The 19,618-nt window shown below is 40.3% G+C and overlaps 1 protein-coding gene across 5 annotated transcripts in view; it reads right to left on the reverse strand.

The window, feature by feature from the left end:
* The window catches only part of ATP11B (ATPase phospholipid transporting 11B (putative)), a 100,180-nt gene that overhangs the window by 20,999 nt on the left and 59,563 nt on the right, over positions 1-19,618 (reverse strand). For all 5 annotated transcript variants that reach the window (XM_069975122.1, XM_069975123.1, XM_069975121.1 and 2 more), the window contains exons 15-25: positions 19,405-19,473; positions 17,997-18,070; positions 16,075-16,178; positions 15,003-15,184; positions 14,589-14,792; positions 14,026-14,179; positions 13,531-13,633; positions 11,887-12,032; positions 10,654-10,713; positions 9,771-9,898; positions 8,785-8,923 (exon numbers count right to left, since the gene is read on the reverse strand). In XM_069975122.1, coding sequence (XP_069831223.1) covers positions 8,785-8,923; positions 9,771-9,898; positions 10,654-10,713; positions 11,887-12,032; positions 13,531-13,633; positions 14,026-14,179; positions 14,589-14,792; positions 15,003-15,184; positions 16,075-16,178; positions 17,997-18,070; positions 19,405-19,473 — 1,363 coding nt within the window. The remainder of the gene's footprint in view (positions 1-8,784; positions 8,924-9,770; positions 9,899-10,653; positions 10,714-11,886; positions 12,033-13,530; positions 13,634-14,025; positions 14,180-14,588; positions 14,793-15,002; positions 15,185-16,074; positions 16,179-17,996; positions 18,071-19,404; positions 19,474-19,618) is intronic.

Here is a 19,618-nt window from a genome sequence, read left to right on the forward strand (position 1 = left end):
CCCGCAGCCCCCGGCCGCACGATCGCCCGCAGCCCCCGGCCGCACGATCGCCCCCAGCCCCGCAGCCCCCGGCCGCACGATCGCCCCCAGCCTAGCAGCCCCCGGCCGCACGATCGCCCGCAGCCCCCGGCCGCACGATCGCCCGCAGCCCCGCAGCCCCCGGCCGCACGATCGCCCCCAGCAGCATGATCGCCCCGAGCCCCCGGCCGCATGATCGCCCGCAGCCCCCGGCCGCACGATCGCCCGCGGGCTGCGATGCTGGGGGCGATCATGCGGTCGGGGGCTGCAGGCGATCGTGCGGCCGGGGGCTGCAGGGCTGGGGGCGATCGTGCGGCCGGGGGCTGCGGGGCTGGGGGCGATCGTGCGGCCGGGGGCTGCGGGGCTGGGGGCGATCGTGCGGCCGGGGGCTGCGGGGCTGGGGGCGATCGTGCGGCCGGGGGCTGCGGGGCGATCGTGCGGCCGGGGGCTGCGGGCGATCGTGGGGCCGGGGGCTGGGGGCGATCGTGCGGCCGGGGGCTGCGGGGCTGGGGGCGATCGTGGGGCCGGAGGCGATCGTGCGGCCGGCGGCTGGGGGCGATCGTGCGGCCGGGGGCTGCGGGGCTGGGGGCGATCGTGCGGCCGGGGGCTGGGGGCGATCGTGCGGCCGGGGGCTGGGGGCGATCGTGCGGCCGGGGGCTGGGGGCGATCATGCAGCCGGGGGCTGCGGGGCTGGGGGCGATCGTGCGGCCGGGGGCTGGGGGCGATATACATTACCTGATCCCGGCTCCTGCTTGCTTCAGCGGCTCCCGGCACGTTACGCCTGGCCAATCAGTGCGCTGCCCCGCCGCAGCGCACTGATTGGCCGGGCGGGCCGTGAAGACACTGGGAGCCCCGAAGCAAGCACGAACGGGGACCCGGTAATGTATAATGTCCGGCGGCCGGGGGGGTTAATGGGGCGGGCTGCAGACAAAATCGCAGCAGGGATGTACATCCCTGCTGCGAGTTTCTCTGCTATTGAAAGTATAGGGCCGGGATCTGCAGCGAGTCTCGCTGCAAAAACGCAGCAAGGAGACTCACTGCAGATCCGGCAAGTGTGTTTGTAACCTAAGAGTGGGTCCACACATACCATATCCGCAGCGAATTTCACGCTGCGAGTTTGCAACGAAATCCGCTGTGGATACGATCCCTGTAATTTTCAATAAGAGTACGTACTCGCAGCAGGATGAGTATGTAAATGCTGGCCCCCTTAACCCCCCGCCGCCGGGAGCATACTTTACCTAATCCACTCTCTGGCTGCAACTGAGGCTACCGACTCCCGTAAGTCTCGTGCAGCCAATCAGTGACTGCGGCGAGGCTGTGCGTGGAACCACCCAGAGCCTCAGATGCAGCCTGAGTGTGGATTAGGTAAAGTATGATCCCGGTGGCGAGGGGATAGGGGGGTCGGCATTTACATAGAAGCAGCGAGATGACAATCCCACTGCGGGTACGTACTCTTATTGAAAATTACAGGGATCGTATCCGCAGCGGATTTAACTGCAAACTCACACCATGAAATCCGCTGCGGATACAGTATGTGTGAACACACTCTAAAGTGAATACTTATGACATCTCCATCTTATGTGGTGTTAGGACAGAGGTTTATCTGACAGATTTTTGAAGCCAAATCCAGGAACAGACTATAAACAGAAGAGGTCATAAAGGAAAGACTGAGATTTCTCCTCTTCTCAAGTCCATCTGTCAGATAAATCTCTCTGTGTAAACACATTGGTTTACGGAGTTATATAGACAAAATTTTCAGTGTTCTCAACCACTTAATTTAGAATAATGCATGTCATGTACAGTTCAAAAGTTTTATGCAGGTGTGAGAAAAAAAATCCTAGAAAAAGGACGCCTCCCATCAGCGAGACATATGATTGGCTCCAAATTTCAATGATCAAAAACATACAGCCAATGTCACTAAGAACTATCTTTAGAAAGAAAAACAAGGATTCCTGAAAGTGGTGATATGTCCTCCACAGAGCCCTGATCATCATCATCCAGCCAGTCTACAAGGGTATAAAGAGACAGAAGAGGCATGCTAGAGCTGCCAGTTACCCAGTGCCGATCTCTTGAGCAGTGCAAACGTACCTTCTGCGCTGCTACTGATCTTTATAATGGGCTGACAGTGTCACAGAGGTGTGTCTGTGACACTGTCTGCACCCACCCTGTTCTCCTGCAGTTGCTGTATGTTCAGACCACTCAGGTAAACAGCAGCCATGCAATCCATGGACAGCTTAAAGGAAATCGGTCACTGGGTTTATTCCGCCTTAAGGGCCAGTTCACATTGAGTAAACATGGCGTAATTCCGCGGCGGACCTCTCTGACACTGAATCCCGCTGTGCTCAGTGTGCTGCTGTAGGTGAATAAGAGGGCGCGCGCTCCTCTGCTGCCGCCGCTCTCCGCTCAGAGAAGTAACATGTTACTTCTTTGCGCGGCGAGTAGAGGGAGCGGACGAGGCCGCGCCCTCCCATTTACTTACAGCAGCACACTGAGCACAGCGGGATTCCGCGCTTACGCCGTGTTTACTCAGTGTGAACTGGCCCTAAGGGTAAGTGCACACTGAGGAAAAAGGTGAGGAATTGAAGAGGAATTCGTTCTTATTTCAGCTTGAAATTCCTCCCGTAAAATATGAACAGAGCAATGTCCCATTGTGTTCAATGGGATTTCCACTCTGTTGTTCACACTGAAGAATTTCAGAGCAGAAATTTCTGCCGCAGATTTGGGCGGATTCTGCTAGAGGGATCCTATAGAAGTCAATGGGGGGCTTATATTCTGCTAGGCGAGGAATTTCAAGCAGAAAACTTTCCTCTACAATTCCTGCCTACACACAGCATGGATAGATAACTGCCAATCAGCAGCTAGTAGGCGAAGTTTTCTGCTTCTCATGAATATTGAGGACTTCTGGGCTCACGATCATAATGGAGAGGACTACTTATTGTGCATGTTTTTCAGAAAAATATCTCTTGATCAGCTGCACAGAACAATGTAAGGGATACATCATTCTGTTCAGCTTCTCTGTCACTAGTTTATTGCTATCCTTAGATAGGACACCATAAACCTAAGAAAGTCCCTTTAAAAACTCTAGTACTGGAGTTGCCTTAACAGAACAGGTCTTCATTCTAGAGGGACAACCCATTTAAAATATAAATCTGTTTCCTGTTTGTTCCCCCAGTGGCTGCATTGTGCATATATAATACAATACATTAGATAAAATATTTGCAGGACTTTGAAAGCCTGGACGCTCTTTCAGCCATATGGTACTCCAGAGTGTGTAAAACAAAATGTGCCTGCTAACAGAGGCAGGCCTATAGCTTTTACGATCTACATGTACATATGGGAAAAGCTACCAGTCAGAAGGAGCTCACGTTTAGTATCATCTGCAAAAACTGACACTTTACTGTGCAATTCCTCTACAAGGTCATTAATAAATACATTAAAAAGAACAGGGACCCAAAACAGGCCCCTGTGGTACCCTACTAGTAACAGTAACCCAAAGTATGTACCATTAAAAGCCTTACTTACTTACACTTACTTACACACTTAAACACAGTTTCCGCAGTCCGAGTATTCTCATTTTATGTACCAGCCTTTTATGTGCCACAGTATCAATAGCTTGGAAAAAGCAAGATATATGACAACCAGCGAGTTGCCACAATCCTGAGTTTGACAGGACTGACCACTCATAAACCCAAGCTGCTATACAGTTACACATTTATTTTTCATTCAGACACTCCAGTATAGCATCTCTTAGAAAGCATTCTAACAATTTACATACAATGGAGGTTTAGTTTAGGGTACATTTCACACAGTGTTTACCTTTCGTGTGCAGCTTGTTTTTGGCTTTATTCCTGCTTATTTGTTGGCTTTGCACTTGAAGCAAAAGGCAAAACATGCAGCATAAAACACTAAGTGTGACTGTACCCTAAATGGGTTATCCAATAGAATTTTCTTTTGTTTGACAAAAGCAGCCCCACGCCTACCCTTAGGTTGGGCTTGGTATTACAGCTCTCCTCCAATACCACACACAAACTAAAGCAGCTATGCTTTTTCTAATAACCCTTGTTATAGGACATTCCATGGCTTAAAGGGGTACTGCAGAGAAAAAATATTGTTTTCAAATCAAATGGTATCAAAAAGTTACTTTGGTTTGTAAATTGCTTCTAGTACTTATCAGCTGCTGTATGTCCTGCAGGAAGTGCTGTATTTTTTCCAGTCTGACACTGTGCTCTCTGCTGCCACCTCTGTCTGTAACAGGAACTGAGCAGTAGCAATCCTTTAGAAAACCTGCCCTGTGCTGACACTGTCAGACTGGAAAGAATGTACTGTACCACTTCCTACAGGACATACAGCAACTGATAAGTACCAAAAGGCTTGACATTTCTAAATAGAAACAATTTACAAATTTGTATAACGTTCGGAGACCAGTTGATTTAAAAACAAACAGTGTACAAGCCGCTCAGCCAATGACAAGCCGCGGCGGTTCCCCACCCTCTCCACTTAGCAAGCACATGCTCCCCTCTACCCCCACGGAGCTCACTTTTCAAGTGACAAGTGTGCCCAGTGCTTTAACCAGGGGGAGCATGCCAGCCACGACTCCAATATGTTCTGCATTGGGGAGAGTGGATGAGTCACTGAGGGGAGGACTGCAAATCAGCTGTAGTTCTTCCATAGTACATATAACATTCACTATAAGATGCCACACCAAAAAAAAAGATAAGGGAAACCCCAAAAGAGACTCGATCAGGACTAAATGATATCAATACCATAATTCACTTTATTAAATAGTATACAGAGAAAAACACACATGCAACATTAAAAACAAGACCTGGGGAGACGGGGGACCAGATTGCTGGGACAAATTATAAAAGTGACAATGCATCCACATAGATACTAATATAAGGCATATGTAAACATTCCTACAGCATAAGGTGCAAAAAGTAAAGTGCCAGTGCTTGCTGCTACAGTACGCTGCTCAGAATAATGCACATGTGCAAAAACATATCAGGATGCAAGTTACCAATACCAATGGGTACTACAGGTCCCAGTCCACTGGTCACCCACCTCACACTCCAACGCCGTTTCGCACCGCTTCGTCAGGGAGTAATGAGGTGGGGGTCCAGGGGTCTTAAATATCCGTCCCTGTGTAGTGGTTGGCTGAATTAAATTACCACCTGGAGCTGTTTGTTACCTGGCGGTACGGGAGCGCCAAACATCAACATTGATCATGTTGCTGCCTCCATTTTTTATGGTTTTAATATATATAGATAAATGTTTGTTAATAAATTTCTTTTTGTGATTCCTTGACCTGCTTTACGGGGGTTCCAGGGGTGGAGTGTTACAGGCCTTAGATTAGGGCTACCTGTATGTGTTGGTACAAAGCTTGCATCCATAGTATATCGGCGATAGGATTGGGACGGTTCATATATATATTCTTATTTATTATGAGATTGGGACCACATATATCATCAGACACACATATGCTTATACATTGGATATTTCCAATGTGCGGCACATATATCAACATATACACAAATAAAAATTTTTTTCTATGTATTAATATTTTGCATTATATTCTACAATCTACACCTCACACTTGGTTTATTTATATTGTTGTGGGTTCATACACTATCAGCACTCTCACATTCTCTACACTCAATATACACTCACACACTTTTAATCATGTACACATATGGTCACACACATAATTACATATTGTTATATTTTTCTATATAAAAAATAATTTTTGACATTATTTGTCACTTTCATTTTTAGCACTGGCACTTTTATGTTTGCACTTGGGCAATGGCACTTTTACGCTCGTATTTGTACACTGGCACTGCATGTGTTTTGGTCTTTTCATTTATATTTTTTGTTTTATATGTTTGCACAATCACGGTCTGATTATGTTCTGAGATGAATTATGGTTATGAATTTGGCCTCAGTTATATTATAATTTATATATTATTATTACAAATGAAATTGTTATGACAATGATGCAATATTGCTATTATGGTACTGTGCCACATAGTATTACCAAGATTTTCCCTTTTTTTGTTGTTGGTTTCCATCTTCATTCTACCGCATGGCATTATAATATGTGCCCATAACTGTTCCCTTATTCAATATGGCTGCCGGACTGTGAGCGGTGCGGTGCGCATGCACGTGGGGGCGGCCGGCACCGATGGCACTCGCGTGGCGGATGGCGTCATTACGCTTCATGTCACGTCCGGCGTCTTCGGCGCTGACTGCCGCACCTGATGTTTGGCGCTCCCGTACCGCCAGGTAACAAACAGCTCCAGGTGTTAATTTAATTCAGCCAACCACTACACAGGGACGGATATTTAAGACCCCTGGACCCCCACCTCATTACTCCCTGACGAAGCGGTGCGAAACGGCGTTGGAGTGTGAGGTGGGTGACCAGTGGACTGGGACCTGTAGTACCCCATTGGTATTGGTAACTTGCATCCTGATATGTTTTTGCACATGTGCATTATTCTGAGCAGCGTACTGTAGCAGCAAGCACTGGCACTTTACTTTTTGCACCTTATGCTGTAGGAATGTTTACATATGCCTTATATTAGTATCTATGTGGATGCATTGTCACTTTTATAACTTGTCCCAGCAATCTGTTCCCCTGCCTTCCCAGGTCTTGTTTTTAATGTTGCATGTGTGTTTTTCTCTGTATACTATTTAATAAAGTGAATTATGGTATTGATATCATTTAGTCCTGATCGAGTCTCTTTTGGGGTTTCCCTTATCTTTTTTTTTGGTGTGGCATGATTTATAGTAGATTAGGGGACATTTTTATGGAACATATTGAATAGTTTGGTTGATCCTATGATATAGGTGTTTTCATTCACTATAAGATGTCTGCAGCAGGTGCCCCCACCTCCATGGCTGACATTATCCTACAGTGCTAGGAGAGCGGATGACTGTATCTAATCCCACTGTGTATAATACCATCTGCTTGGGCTCTGTATCTAATTTCACTGTGTGATACTGTATGCTTAATCACTGTATCGGATCTCACTGTGTGATATTGTATGATGAGGCTCTGTATCTAATCCCACTGTGTGATACTGTATGCTAAGGCTCTGTCTCTAATCCCACTGTGTATGATACAATCTGCTAAAGTGCTGGTCAGTGGATGGAGGGACTCAGCAATGGAAAGGAAAGGGGAGGCCCTGCCCACTTTCAGTCAGCCAGAAGAAAATTTAATTTATTTTTCTTAGGCAAATAACGGGAGATATCCCAGCAAGCACACATGCTTTTCACACAGTTTAAAGGGCTATTTTTAAAGAGTAAAAGGTGGGTTTTTATTTGGGTTTAATCTTAATGTAAAGCATTTACTGTAAAAGCTGATTATTATGTGCTCTTGCCTAGCTTGTTTATAACCAGTACATCTACCTTTAGGTAAACTCCACTTCAAACTACAAAAGATACATGTACAAACACTGAATTTCACCTGTTGTTGAAAGTGGATGTGTGGCCCCTCTGGACCTGTCCGTTTTAGTAAATACTTGTATTTCCCATGAAATAACAATTCTGCCTTCCCTCTGTAATTCTTACAAGAATTATTACTTAGTATGACTAAGTAGCAAACTGAGAGTTACCAGCTGGGGGCACATCTCTATCTGACACTATCTAATCAGTGTGGACAGAGAGAAACTTGGAATACACCCCCAGTTGGTAACATCCAGTTGGCTATTTACTTATACATTTAGAGCCCTATTACACAGGACGATTATCGTGCGGAAAATCGTTATGTCGTTCGAATTTAAATGATAATTGTCCCGTGTAATTGCAGGCAGTGATGGAAAATGTTTTGTAAGTAGTTGATCATTGATTTAAATCTGACCCTAAAACCGTTGTTAATCGTTTGCTAATCATTCGCTGTAATTCCACATGTGTTCGCTGTAGTTCCGCATTAAGGGTCCATTTACAAAGAAAGATTATCTGACAGATTATCTGCCAAAGATTTGAAGCCAAAGCCAGAAACAGACTATAAACAGAGATCAGGTCATAAAGGAAATATTGAGATTTTTCCTCATTTCAAATCCATTCCTGACTTTGGCTTCAAATCTTTGGCAGATTATCTGTCAGATAATTTTTCTGTGTAAATGGACCCCAAGTCACTAATCGTTCCGTGTAAATACACATCGTTCCTTTTTTTTCTGGGATCAGATGGAGTAAATGATCACATTAACTATCGTAACTAACTACTATGATTCTGTGTAATATGCTGACCGATTTCAGGTTAACGATAAACAATCTCGTTTGCAATAGTATATCCCTAGTCGTTAATAGTTAAAAATCGCTTTGTCTAATAGGACCCTTATGGTGCGTTTACACAGACAGATTTATCTGACAGATTTTTGAAGCCAAAGCCAGGAATGGATTTGAAAAGAGGATAGATCCCAGTCTTTCCTTTATGACCTGATCCCTGTTCCTGGTTTGGGCTTTAAAAATCTGTCAGATAAATCTGTCTGTGTGAACGCACCATTACTGTAGGAATAACAGGTGAACTGCACAACATAAAAAAAAACTTGTTCCGGATTATTATTTTATATGGAAAACAAGGATTTACTAAGACAGCTCAGGGGAGGTTTGCCTTGACTGTCCATAGTAAGAACTTGTAAAAATCTTTTGATTGTGTTTGCATGTTAACATTTACACATAACTATTGTCATTTAAAATTCATCTATTTAAAAACATAACCATCAAACAGTAACAATAAAAAACATCTCATTTTAGACAAACACATACCTGACCATTTCCAAGGAGAGATGTATCTTCACCCATAAGAAAGTAAGATCCAAAAAAGAAGATAAAGGCATGCCCAAAGCCTAGAAATGTCCAGTAAAGGAACGGTTTAAAACCGAGTAGGGCATTTTTGCTAATGTCTCTGTTAAAACAACGGAAATATAAATTAATTAAATCTCACAATTATAGGCAAAATTACAAGCACTGTAGAAATGCTGCAATACCTAGAAAAGCCAGGATATATGGTATAAAATACTACTAGATGTGCACCTTGTACTTATCTGCTAGCAAACCATTATTTACACTACTATGTTGCAAAGGACATTTTGTATAGATGCAACAGTAATATTGAATGCCTCTGACAGAAAATCTAAGCTTGGTTAATGCTAGTTGTTTCTACTGCAACTTGAAATCGGACTTCTGCAATGGATTTGTAGTAGCTACCCAATGTGGAATTTGTTGGGAAGCCACATCAAAGAATGTCACCTCCTTTCTTGTTAAAAAGTAAAATTACAAATGAATTTTAGAAAAATAAGTCAGGTCTGCACTCGCTTTCTCCTCGTTCCCCACTCGTTGCCTGTGCTTCTACCAAGCAGAGACAGCGAGCAGGAGGAGCGGGGGATGCGGGAAGCAGTGGGATGTAGGGATCACTCAGGTGGCCCATTGTGGTAAGCAGCGGTGAGCTGCTGCTGCTCCTGTTACAAGGTGTGATCTGCAGCAGACGTTGTGCTGTCGTTATCGTGATTATCGTGTTGAAAGACCATGATCAGCCGACATTGTGCATGTCCGTAGATTGTGGTCTTTTAACAAACGATTATTGGCCAGAACGGACGACAATCGTTTGCTGTAATGTGGCCCTTGTAATACAGCCTACTATATGGCAAAAAAAAATAAAAAAAAATTTTGTTTAATTGCGCAGGATAAAGGAAGAATATATTCATGAAACTACAATGATATTTCAATCTATTCATTTATATACGTTAACTTACCTATAGAGACCAGGTTTGGTGTGTAACACATGTGGATGCACATGTTGTTCAAACAGACTGTACATCAGTATAGGTAAGGAAGTGAAACAAATATTGTACAAAGTCAGATACACACTATCATATAGTGTCTGCAAAAGAAAGATTATAATTTTAGAGAAGTGCTCAACCTTATCAGCAAATTGGTGACATTTTAAACATTACACGAGGCAGAGATTATGATATACAAGTTTTCCTACTCTGTACTGTCAAAAGTTACATGGGCATTGGTGGCATAAGGCTGATGACCACTGAAACTACAGTAAGGAATATCCAGATCTTGGCTAAAAGCTCAGGATTCTTTGCACCATTTACAGTACCAACAAAATGGAGATCCTAGAACACTCATCAAAATGCTATGGGAAACAAAATCTGCAGCGGAAATTGATCTGTGGCTTATTTATTGGGAATTCTCCCAAATGAATTTAATATGAAAGTCAAAACCTGCAGTAAGTTTGCAGGTGCTGAAAGTTTTACTACAGATCTGAAATTCCATTTGTAAATTTGTAGACATTTCAATGCACAATAAAGAAATATTTTCACTATAATTTATCACTGACTTTATATGTTGTTTTGGGACCTTTTTAGGTGTTAGCTGTAACTGACTAGCTTGTCGCAGCATGTGCATTTGTTCATGTTGGAACACTAACTGGAACACTTTGTATACTGATTGAACCCTTACACTTCTATTCAGAACCCTTCCCTTACTATTCAGAACTTTTCCCTACTAGGAATATGTAGTCTGGAACAATGCTAAGAAGGTGAGGTTGCAAAGAGCTTTCAAAAATTGCTGTTTGATGAAAAAAGCAAAGGAAATGCAAACATGTAATAATAACAAGATACTTACTTGCTGAGAAAATAAACAAAAGAACTGATACAAAAATTGTGGTGTGATAAAACACACATTCTGAAAGAGAAAAAGGGTACTGTTAAGTAGTAGTAAAATTCTTAAAAGTAACAATACATGAAAGCTTACTGCACATAGTCCAAATGTGTACTACAGAAAGCCAGATTTACCAGCCAGTAAAGTCCATGGTTGAGAGAATTGATGTTTTATAATGTTAGAAATAAAAGTGTCAACATGCTACTGTTTGGTTGTCCTGCAAAAAGGGAAACTGGTTTTAACTGCTTGCTGCGTGAAATACTTTCTTTTAATGTTCTGCTTTAACTAGTGTAAATCAAATTATATAAAAAAAAATACTTACATTGCAGGATGTTGTGGTATAATAGAATATAAAAGCAGGTGGTAAAGGCAGCACAGAACGTCCTCAGTCCATGCTGTCAGACTGCCTGTGACTATACAGAACATGCTGTTGTCTCTTAAGTTCCTGTATTCCGCACTATAAATCATTTCATTCGGGTGCAATTTTTTAAATTTTATATATAAATGGACAAAAAAAAAAAGAATGGGATGGTGAAAACATAATGCACAGCGGCTGCAGGGGACATGCACCAGTGAATATAACTTGGTTAATATGTTTTTACCACCCCTTCTCTGCCTTTTTTTCCAACCATCAACAGCACAATATGGTGCAGAAGTTGTGGATCATATTACAGATCATCCCTATCAAACCTTTTTATAATGTGTACAACTCCCAAATAAAATGTTCAGATGTTGTAATTGTTGGTGGCAATTACACACAAACAGGACTTGCTTTAGGCTTTTAAACAAGCAGTATGCCCACATGGGCTAACAATATAACTACCTCCCTGCTCCCTCTTTTTTTCTTTTTTTAAATAACCAACATTAAAAAAGTGAAAAACATGGTTATATACTGTATATATGTATATATTGTAAGTACTTAAATGTAAAGTAAACTTTTGCATTTGCACACTGACCTGTACAAGGAAATTACTTCTACTGAAAACACAAATATAAACTAAACTACTGTTCTGTTTTTTTTGCAGTACCCTTTCATAAAAAAAAAAAAAATACCAGTCAAGTCAGAGCTGAAAAAGCTGACCCATCCAGCTCGCTCCTTGGAAAGGTCTATCTAATTGAACCACAGCACTTGCTAACCAAGGAACATTGTGACTAGTCCACAGTCTTAATTTGAACATGCTAAAAAAATGCACATACCTTATAAAAAAAGTACTGTACAAGAGTTGCTATTCTAATGTAGTAATAGTGACCATGCACCAGAAGAAGTTTTGAGAGGAATTTAAACCTCGCAATTGCATAGTCGCTGTTCCTTACAGCTTGTCGTCCTTCTTTACCCATGATTCCTGAAACAAACAAAAACCAGTATAAATCATTCTGAATATATGTGCAAAACTACTAGTATTAGTAACTAATACTTGAAGAATAAGAAATCTGTGAAATGCAATTAGAGCAAACAGTTACTAGTTCTTTTATCCATTAATGGACGTTCTACGGGATGAGTAAAAAGTCTCAGGACACCCTTCTTTTTCAGAAGCGAAAGAGAAAATGACATTTGTAAATACCCCAGCAAGTAATGGGTGAGGGGGCTTTTCGTTAACCCTTTAAGGACACAGGCAATTATTTTTAATATGACTTGTGTCACTTTATTCATTAATAACTTGGGAATGCTTTTACCAATCCTTCTGATTCCAAGATTGTTTTTTGTGACATGTTTTTTGTGACATATTCTACTTTATGTTAGTGGTAAATTTGAGTTGATAGCTTCAGAATTTTTTGTGAATAACTCCAAAATGTTGTTAAAAATGTAAAACAAAAAGTGCATTTCTCTACATTTGAAAGTCTCTGCCAATAAGAAAAATAGTAATACTACATTCATTATTTATTAATTCATATCTATAACATGTCTACTTTAATTTTAAAAGCATTTGGTGAACATGCTTTTACTTATTTAGGATGTTAGAGGGCGTAATTGTTTAGTAGCAATTTTCAAAATGTTCGTGAAAATTTCAAACTCAGAAATTCTTTAGGTACCAGTTCAGTTTTGGAGTATATTTTAGAGGCCTGTATACTAAAAACCCCCACAATTCAACCCATTTTGAAATCTTCACCCTTTCAAGTATTTACACTTATTTAACCCTTTGGGCATTTCACAGGAATAACTGCAAAGTAAGGGTCCATTTACACGGAAAGATTATCTGACAGTATCTGCCAAAGATTTGAAGCCAAAGCCAGAAAATGACTATTAACAGAGATCAGGTCATAAAGGAAAGCCTGAGATTTCTCCTCTTTTCAAATCCATTTCTGGCTTTGGCTTCAAATCTTTGGCAGATAATCTATCAGATAATCTTTCTGTGTAAATGGACCCTAAGAGTGAAAAGTTAAAATTTGCATTTTCTTTCCAGAGATTCCAATGTAATCCTATGTGTTTTTAACAACACCAATTACCGTTACTGATCCACAAATGTTGGCGATTGCTGATGCTGGACCCCCTTTGGGGGTCCACTGGCAATTACACTAAACAGTGAACATCTGAAGCAGGTCAGTATATTTACTGACTTTTGAGGGAAGGGGATATTATGTCCAGAAAATGGCCACTATATTGGATCAAGAACAAGTTTTTTCAACACGAAAAATATTGCAAATCTGATTGCGTCAATCGATTTCGGAAACAATTCTGGTCTTCTTTGATATGCTACATGATAAACTCTCTACTGGAAAAGCCATGCCCTTGATGTAATATGGCAGCCACATTCCAGACATAACCTAAAAGATACACAAGGAAATAAATAGGAGTTATACTAAGAAGCTGTCAAGTGCACAAAAAAAAAATCACGGACTTACCTATGCCAACATGAGCTTCTTGTATCATGCTTACATCATTTGCACCATCACCAATGGCAAGTGTGATTGGCTTCTCAGGAGAGATTTTTAACAACCTTACTACCTGGAAACATGGTGGAAAAATATATAAACAATTTAAACAATGAAGTCAGGCTGGGTTTACACTGCGCCTGTGTTTCAGTTTAAGGCATATATAGGCTAAACAAATGCTATAAAAAGATTCTGCTCTAGGCCATATAGCAGAATCGGTTTTACTTTGACCTACAAAAAGAAAAAAAACACCATACACACTGCAATATATACTTTTTTTTGCAGGACAAAACAGTGCAGACTACTACACTAGTCTGGACAGCAAAAAGAAAAGTAACACATAAACCAGTAAAATGTAAACACAAGATGCAGTGTGAACCCACCCTTAAACATACTCACAGAGAAATGTTTGCTTGATATGAGAACAGAATAAAAGCACAATTACCTAGTCTCTAACAATCATACCTTTGCTTTCTGTAATGGTGCCATTCGGCAACATAGCACTGCTGAGCAGTTTCTACATACTTCCATGAATAGTTTTTCATGTTCCCTGAGTGCAAGAGAAAGGCTAGCCCCGTCAACAACAAGTCCATGCTGGATCACGTGATCTTCTTTCAGTCTAAACAAGACAAAGATAACCAAAAGGAAGTACAAAATGAACATGATAAATATTATGAGAGATTACAAAGATTGCTCCCAGAGTAAAACCTCTGAATCACAAACAGGATAAGTGATTAATATTTGGTCATTGGGGAGTCTGGAACTCCGGGTGATTACAAAAATGGAGCTTTATTGTCCTCCCCATTTTAATCTTAGCATAACCCTATAGATTATTGCAAGAGTGCCCCTAACGTAAAGGGGAAGAAAAGAAATTATTAAGACATCACTCGTTCTAACTGTTGTATGCTGGAACTTAACCTTTAACCCAGTTTAATATGGAAAAGGAATTATTCATCTTTTTAGATGAATAACAAGACATCAAGAAAGATTATAAAGAACCGTATTCCAAATGCTGTTTGTTCACTTACCGCCTATCAAGCTGTCGCAGTTGCTCAGCACATTCATGATCTGATTTTTGTTGAACAAGTTCAAGAATATTCATAGTTCTGTGGAAATGTCCACAGGATAAGCTGACACTGACAGCTGTCTCATGTTTGTCTCCTGTCAGCACCCACACTTTTATTCCGGCCAGGCGGAGTGCCTCTATTGTTTCCTGGACCTTATCCTGGAGCCTATATTAGATTGCAAAGGGATTTTAGACATTACTCAACAAAACCCACATATGACATAGAATGACTAGTGTGTAGTATACTCCATGCAGCCATTCTCTTCATACCCTACAATGGGACTTTGTTCACACAACATATATGCTAAACTCTATAGATCTGTAAGATGCTTGCTGTAAGCATGTCCTTGAAAATTGCCAATGTAGGGCTTCTTACTTGTCTTCTACACCAGTTGCTCCCAGTATCTCTAGGTCTCTTTCAATGAGGTTAAAAACATCAGCTAGGCGCTCTTCTCTCTGCTGTAATGCAGTACGAGCAGAATTCAGACGTTGGTCTATTTCTTGATATTCTTCTGGTGTGAATCGTCTATAGGCCACACACAATGTCCGAAGCCCTTTCTAGAACAGGAATACACAAACTAGATTATCAGTGTTTGTTAAAGAAGTGTTGTTGCAAAATAGAATACTTAAGATACTTAAAAATAATAAATACTAAGGGGAAAAAAATTCACAATTTCCTGTACAAACACCTAAGTGAACATCTGAAATCTGGACTTATCATATTTTAACACAAAACAGGATGGCTATTTTGACCAGGTTACCATAATTTACATACAAATACAAATGCAAAGTATAATAACCAAAATGCTGGCCATGTACCGATATGTCCTATTGACCGAGAGGGTAGCAAGAGTGGCGGCATCAGAAGCATTCTTTTTAGCAGGAATACCTGGCATAACAAAATACATATTTCAAATGCCATTTATTCAGGCAAATATGAGTGATTTTCTTTGTAATATATTGACTGATAAATGAGCTGCATAGTAAAGAAACTTGGAAACGACAAGATCTCTTGGTGCATGGCTGAACAAAAGCAAGCCACCATTGCCACCTTCATACATTTGGCAGCTGGGTACTTTCACCCAGTGCAAAATGCAAGCAGCAGGATGCTGTGGCTGATACTTTCATACAATGACAGAGTTCTGTGCAATTGTGTCTATTCTTAGTGTCAACTAGAGTAGTGAGAGGGCTCGATCTAACAGTGGCAACAGAGGTAGCTGGTTTGGCTAGTGAGGAAAAGTAAAAGGCTTACTGTAAAGAGGAGGTCGGAAACACTGCTACATTTACCAGAGGGATCTACATTATGGCATTGGGGTTGCTTGAGTATCCTTTGTGAACCCATCCCAAGTGGTTAAATTAAACAGTAATTTCAAAGACATAAATGCTATATGTAAATGTTAATCAATTATTATTAACAAGATAAACTTTATGCCAGAAATAAAACTTACTAAGGCAAATTCATCTACATGCAGTCTTGTTCTATCTATTTGTCCACTTTTGGCATTCGGAAGGATAGCAGACTCAGCTCCTTTCGTGAAAAGAATTTTTTCCCCTGGAAAAAAATTAAGGGCATATATGCTCATATAAAAAGAGAAGGAACACTGCTGTTCTTCAAAGCTCTGGACACATTTGCACTGTGTTTCACTGTTTTATTTGATTCATTAGGGTGAATTCACAAGTACCATATGGCAGTGGATGTCACGCTGTAAGTTTCACAGTGAAATCTGCTGATTTCTATTAAAGACTATAGTTCTCCATTCCTGCGGTGGATTTTCAATACGTGTGACTCCACCCTTGTTGCAAAATTAAGTAATATTCTAAATAGTAGTATATTTTTTAGATTCCATTTTGATGCTGTACAGTCTGTGTAACTCGGTTGAATAGCTGGCAGTGCTGAGAACACATTGCTTCTGGCTGCTTTCAGCACAGTACTGATGTCAAATGAGTTCTTCCTCCTTTCTCTCAGTTGCAAAGGGGTTATCCAGCAATAGAAAAACATGGCCACTTTCTTCCAGAGACAACACCACTCTTGTGTCCAGTTTTTGTGGTTTTTTTTAACTCAGTTACATTGAAGTAAATAGAGCTTAAAATCAATGTACCACCTAGGAAACAATCTTTTTTTCATCACCTGGTTGGCGCCGGCATGGTGATCCCAGTGGCCTGGTCCATTTTTTAAAGCACCGCCTGGTTCCTGTGCTGAATTACGTTTTTTTCTTGTGCACCTTCCGCTCTATGCTTTAGAGGCAGCACCCCCCCCTTTAAGTGTAAGGATATCCCCTCCCCTCAGTGACACACTCTGATTACAATCAAGCAGGGCCACAGACAGAGGAGAGGAGGATATCTGAGGTGGTACATTCGCTTTAATTGCAAACAACACCTGAACTGGAGACAAGAGCCATGTTGTCTCTGGAAGAAAGTGGCCATGGTTTACTAATGCTGGACAACCCTTTTAAATATATAAGCAGGGAAAGAAGCAGGTTGTGCACGGTATTAAAGTCTGAAAAAACGTACAAAATATTTAAGTTCTAAAATCTGAAAAGAAAGAAATCACAGTTTTGGGTAAAGAAAGAAAGAAAGGGCCCTTAAAATTATCTGCAGAATAAAGAAATAAAGCTGTTATTGTAGATTAGAGATAGTGAAGGCAATAAAGAGAATCCTTGACACACAGACTTGACATCCAGCAAGTATTATATGAGAGGAACATACTAGTGTATAGTCTGAAACTACTAGCAAGTTGTGAAGAGAATATAAGGGAGTTTTATTTATTGTAACCTCTCAGAGAAGGCTGGGTACACATGGCATTTTTGCAGTCCGTTTAACATATCCATTTTTAAATGTTTACTTTTAACGTACACAAAAATGTGATCAACCATGTTTTTGTGTATGCTTACAAAAAAAAAAAATATCAGTTTTGGAAGTCAATGGAAAAATGGATTCAAATGGATTGGACACAATTGAATCCGTTTGTGTCCCCCCCCCCCCCCATAAAACGTATATGTTAAACCCAGCCTAAGGCAATGTTTCCACACAGTATTTTTGGTCAGTATTTCGCAGCCAAAACCAGAAGTGGATTGAGAACACAGAAAGGCTATGTTCACACACTGTTGAAATTGAGTGGATGGCAGCCCTTTAATGGTAAATAACTGCAAATTTCTGCCATTAAATGGTGACCATCCACTCAATTTCAACAGTGTGTGAACATAGCCTTGTTGTGTTTTCAACCCCCTCCCGGTTTTGGTTGCAAAATACTGACCAAACTACTAAGCAAAAATACTGTGCGGGAACATAGCCTAAGTGTGAACCCAGCCTAAGTATTTTTCATGAAAAAAAAAAAGGGTTCATAGTATTTAAAGCCTGTATGTAAAATTACCTGAAGGACTCTCAACAATGACACTCATCCTACGTCGATTTGCATCAAACTCCAACACATGAAGAAGCTTGTACCTTAAAAGTAACATATACTATTAATTTTTTTTTATACCAGCCAAAATTGTAACTATAATTCTGCCACTATTAAGCGATTTTGCTTTTACATTGTTCACTTTGCAATAAAACTAATACCTTATTTTTATTCTGTAGGTCAGTAACTATTACAGTGATAGACAGTCAATGTACGTTTTGCGCTTTTTTACTAACTTTAAAAAAGGTTTACTTTAAAAAAAAAAAAAAAATAATAAAAAACAAAGACACACAAGGGTTTAAATCACCATATTCTGACTTCTATAACCTTGTCATTTTTTCATCTACAGAGAAGTATGATGGCCTATTTTTTTTGCACAGTGATCTGAAGTTTGAACCAGACTTGGGTGGATGGGTACCAAAAATCAGCAATTCTGGCACATGGTATAATTTTTCCTTTACGCCGATCACGTTGCAGGATCAATAATGTTTAATTTTAATAACTCAGACAATTCCACATGCAGCAATATCAAACAGGGTTTTTTTTTTAGAGTTTTTATTTGAAAAGTGAGAAAAAGGGGGTGATTTAAACTTTTAATATGGAAGTTTTTCTTGTACTTTTAAAAACTTTTATTTTATTTTTATTCCACACTTGTCAAAGTTCCCCTAGGGGACTATAATATGCAGTTATTGGACTGTTTATACTGATCTATGCCATATCACTGTATTGTTCATACAGCCCATCACACACATTATATACCCACTGAGCCATCTCACAACACGACTTCTTTCATGAGCTATGTGCAGCCAATGACGAATGTAGGAGATGGTTATAATAAAAAGGACTTGACTGTGAATGGAACTTTATTCTGCAGGTCGATATGATTATGACAATATCAAATGAACAAAAATTTGGCTTTGTAATATTTTACAACTTAAAGATAAAATAAAATGTAATTAATCAATTTGGATTCTGAATTCTGTAATGCTTTGGTTTTTTGCACAGTGAGCTGCAGTTTTTTGGGTAGATGTGACATTTTGATCCTTTTTTGTCTTTTGATAGATAAGGTATACATAAAAAAAAAAAAAAAAGTTTTGGGAGGCATGATAAAGAAAGAACTACAATTCCAGCATTGCTTATGATTTTCTACAGCACCACATAAAACAAAACATGCTCACCAATTGATCACACATATATAGTTCAAGTTTTTCCTAGGGAGTTAACAGAATCTCTCTCTCTCTCTATAATATATATATATATATATATATATATATATATATATAAAAATAAATAAATCTATTGTTCCATTAAAACATGTAGTGTTAAAAGACGACTGGTCCTCAAGATGCAGACATAAAAAACTCAAATAACTACTTACCTTTCTTGTTTTCCAAGGATTTTGATCTCCATAATTTCACCATTGGTACCAGAAAAAGCAACACCCATTCTACGATCCAAAGAAAACATCAACGTCATTATTCCAACACACAAATGTAAAACACTGTTAGCTTTACATGAGCTAAGACATTTAGAAAGGGTAGTAAGATGGAATTTCTGCCAAAGGCGTTAAAAACAGATAGAGCAGAATCTTC

This window comes from Dendropsophus ebraccatus, chromosome 6 (assembly GCF_027789765.1).
Source record: "Dendropsophus ebraccatus isolate aDenEbr1 chromosome 6, aDenEbr1.pat, whole genome shotgun sequence".
In the NCBI taxonomy this organism is placed as follows: domain Eukaryota; kingdom Metazoa; phylum Chordata; class Amphibia; order Anura; family Hylidae; genus Dendropsophus; species Dendropsophus ebraccatus.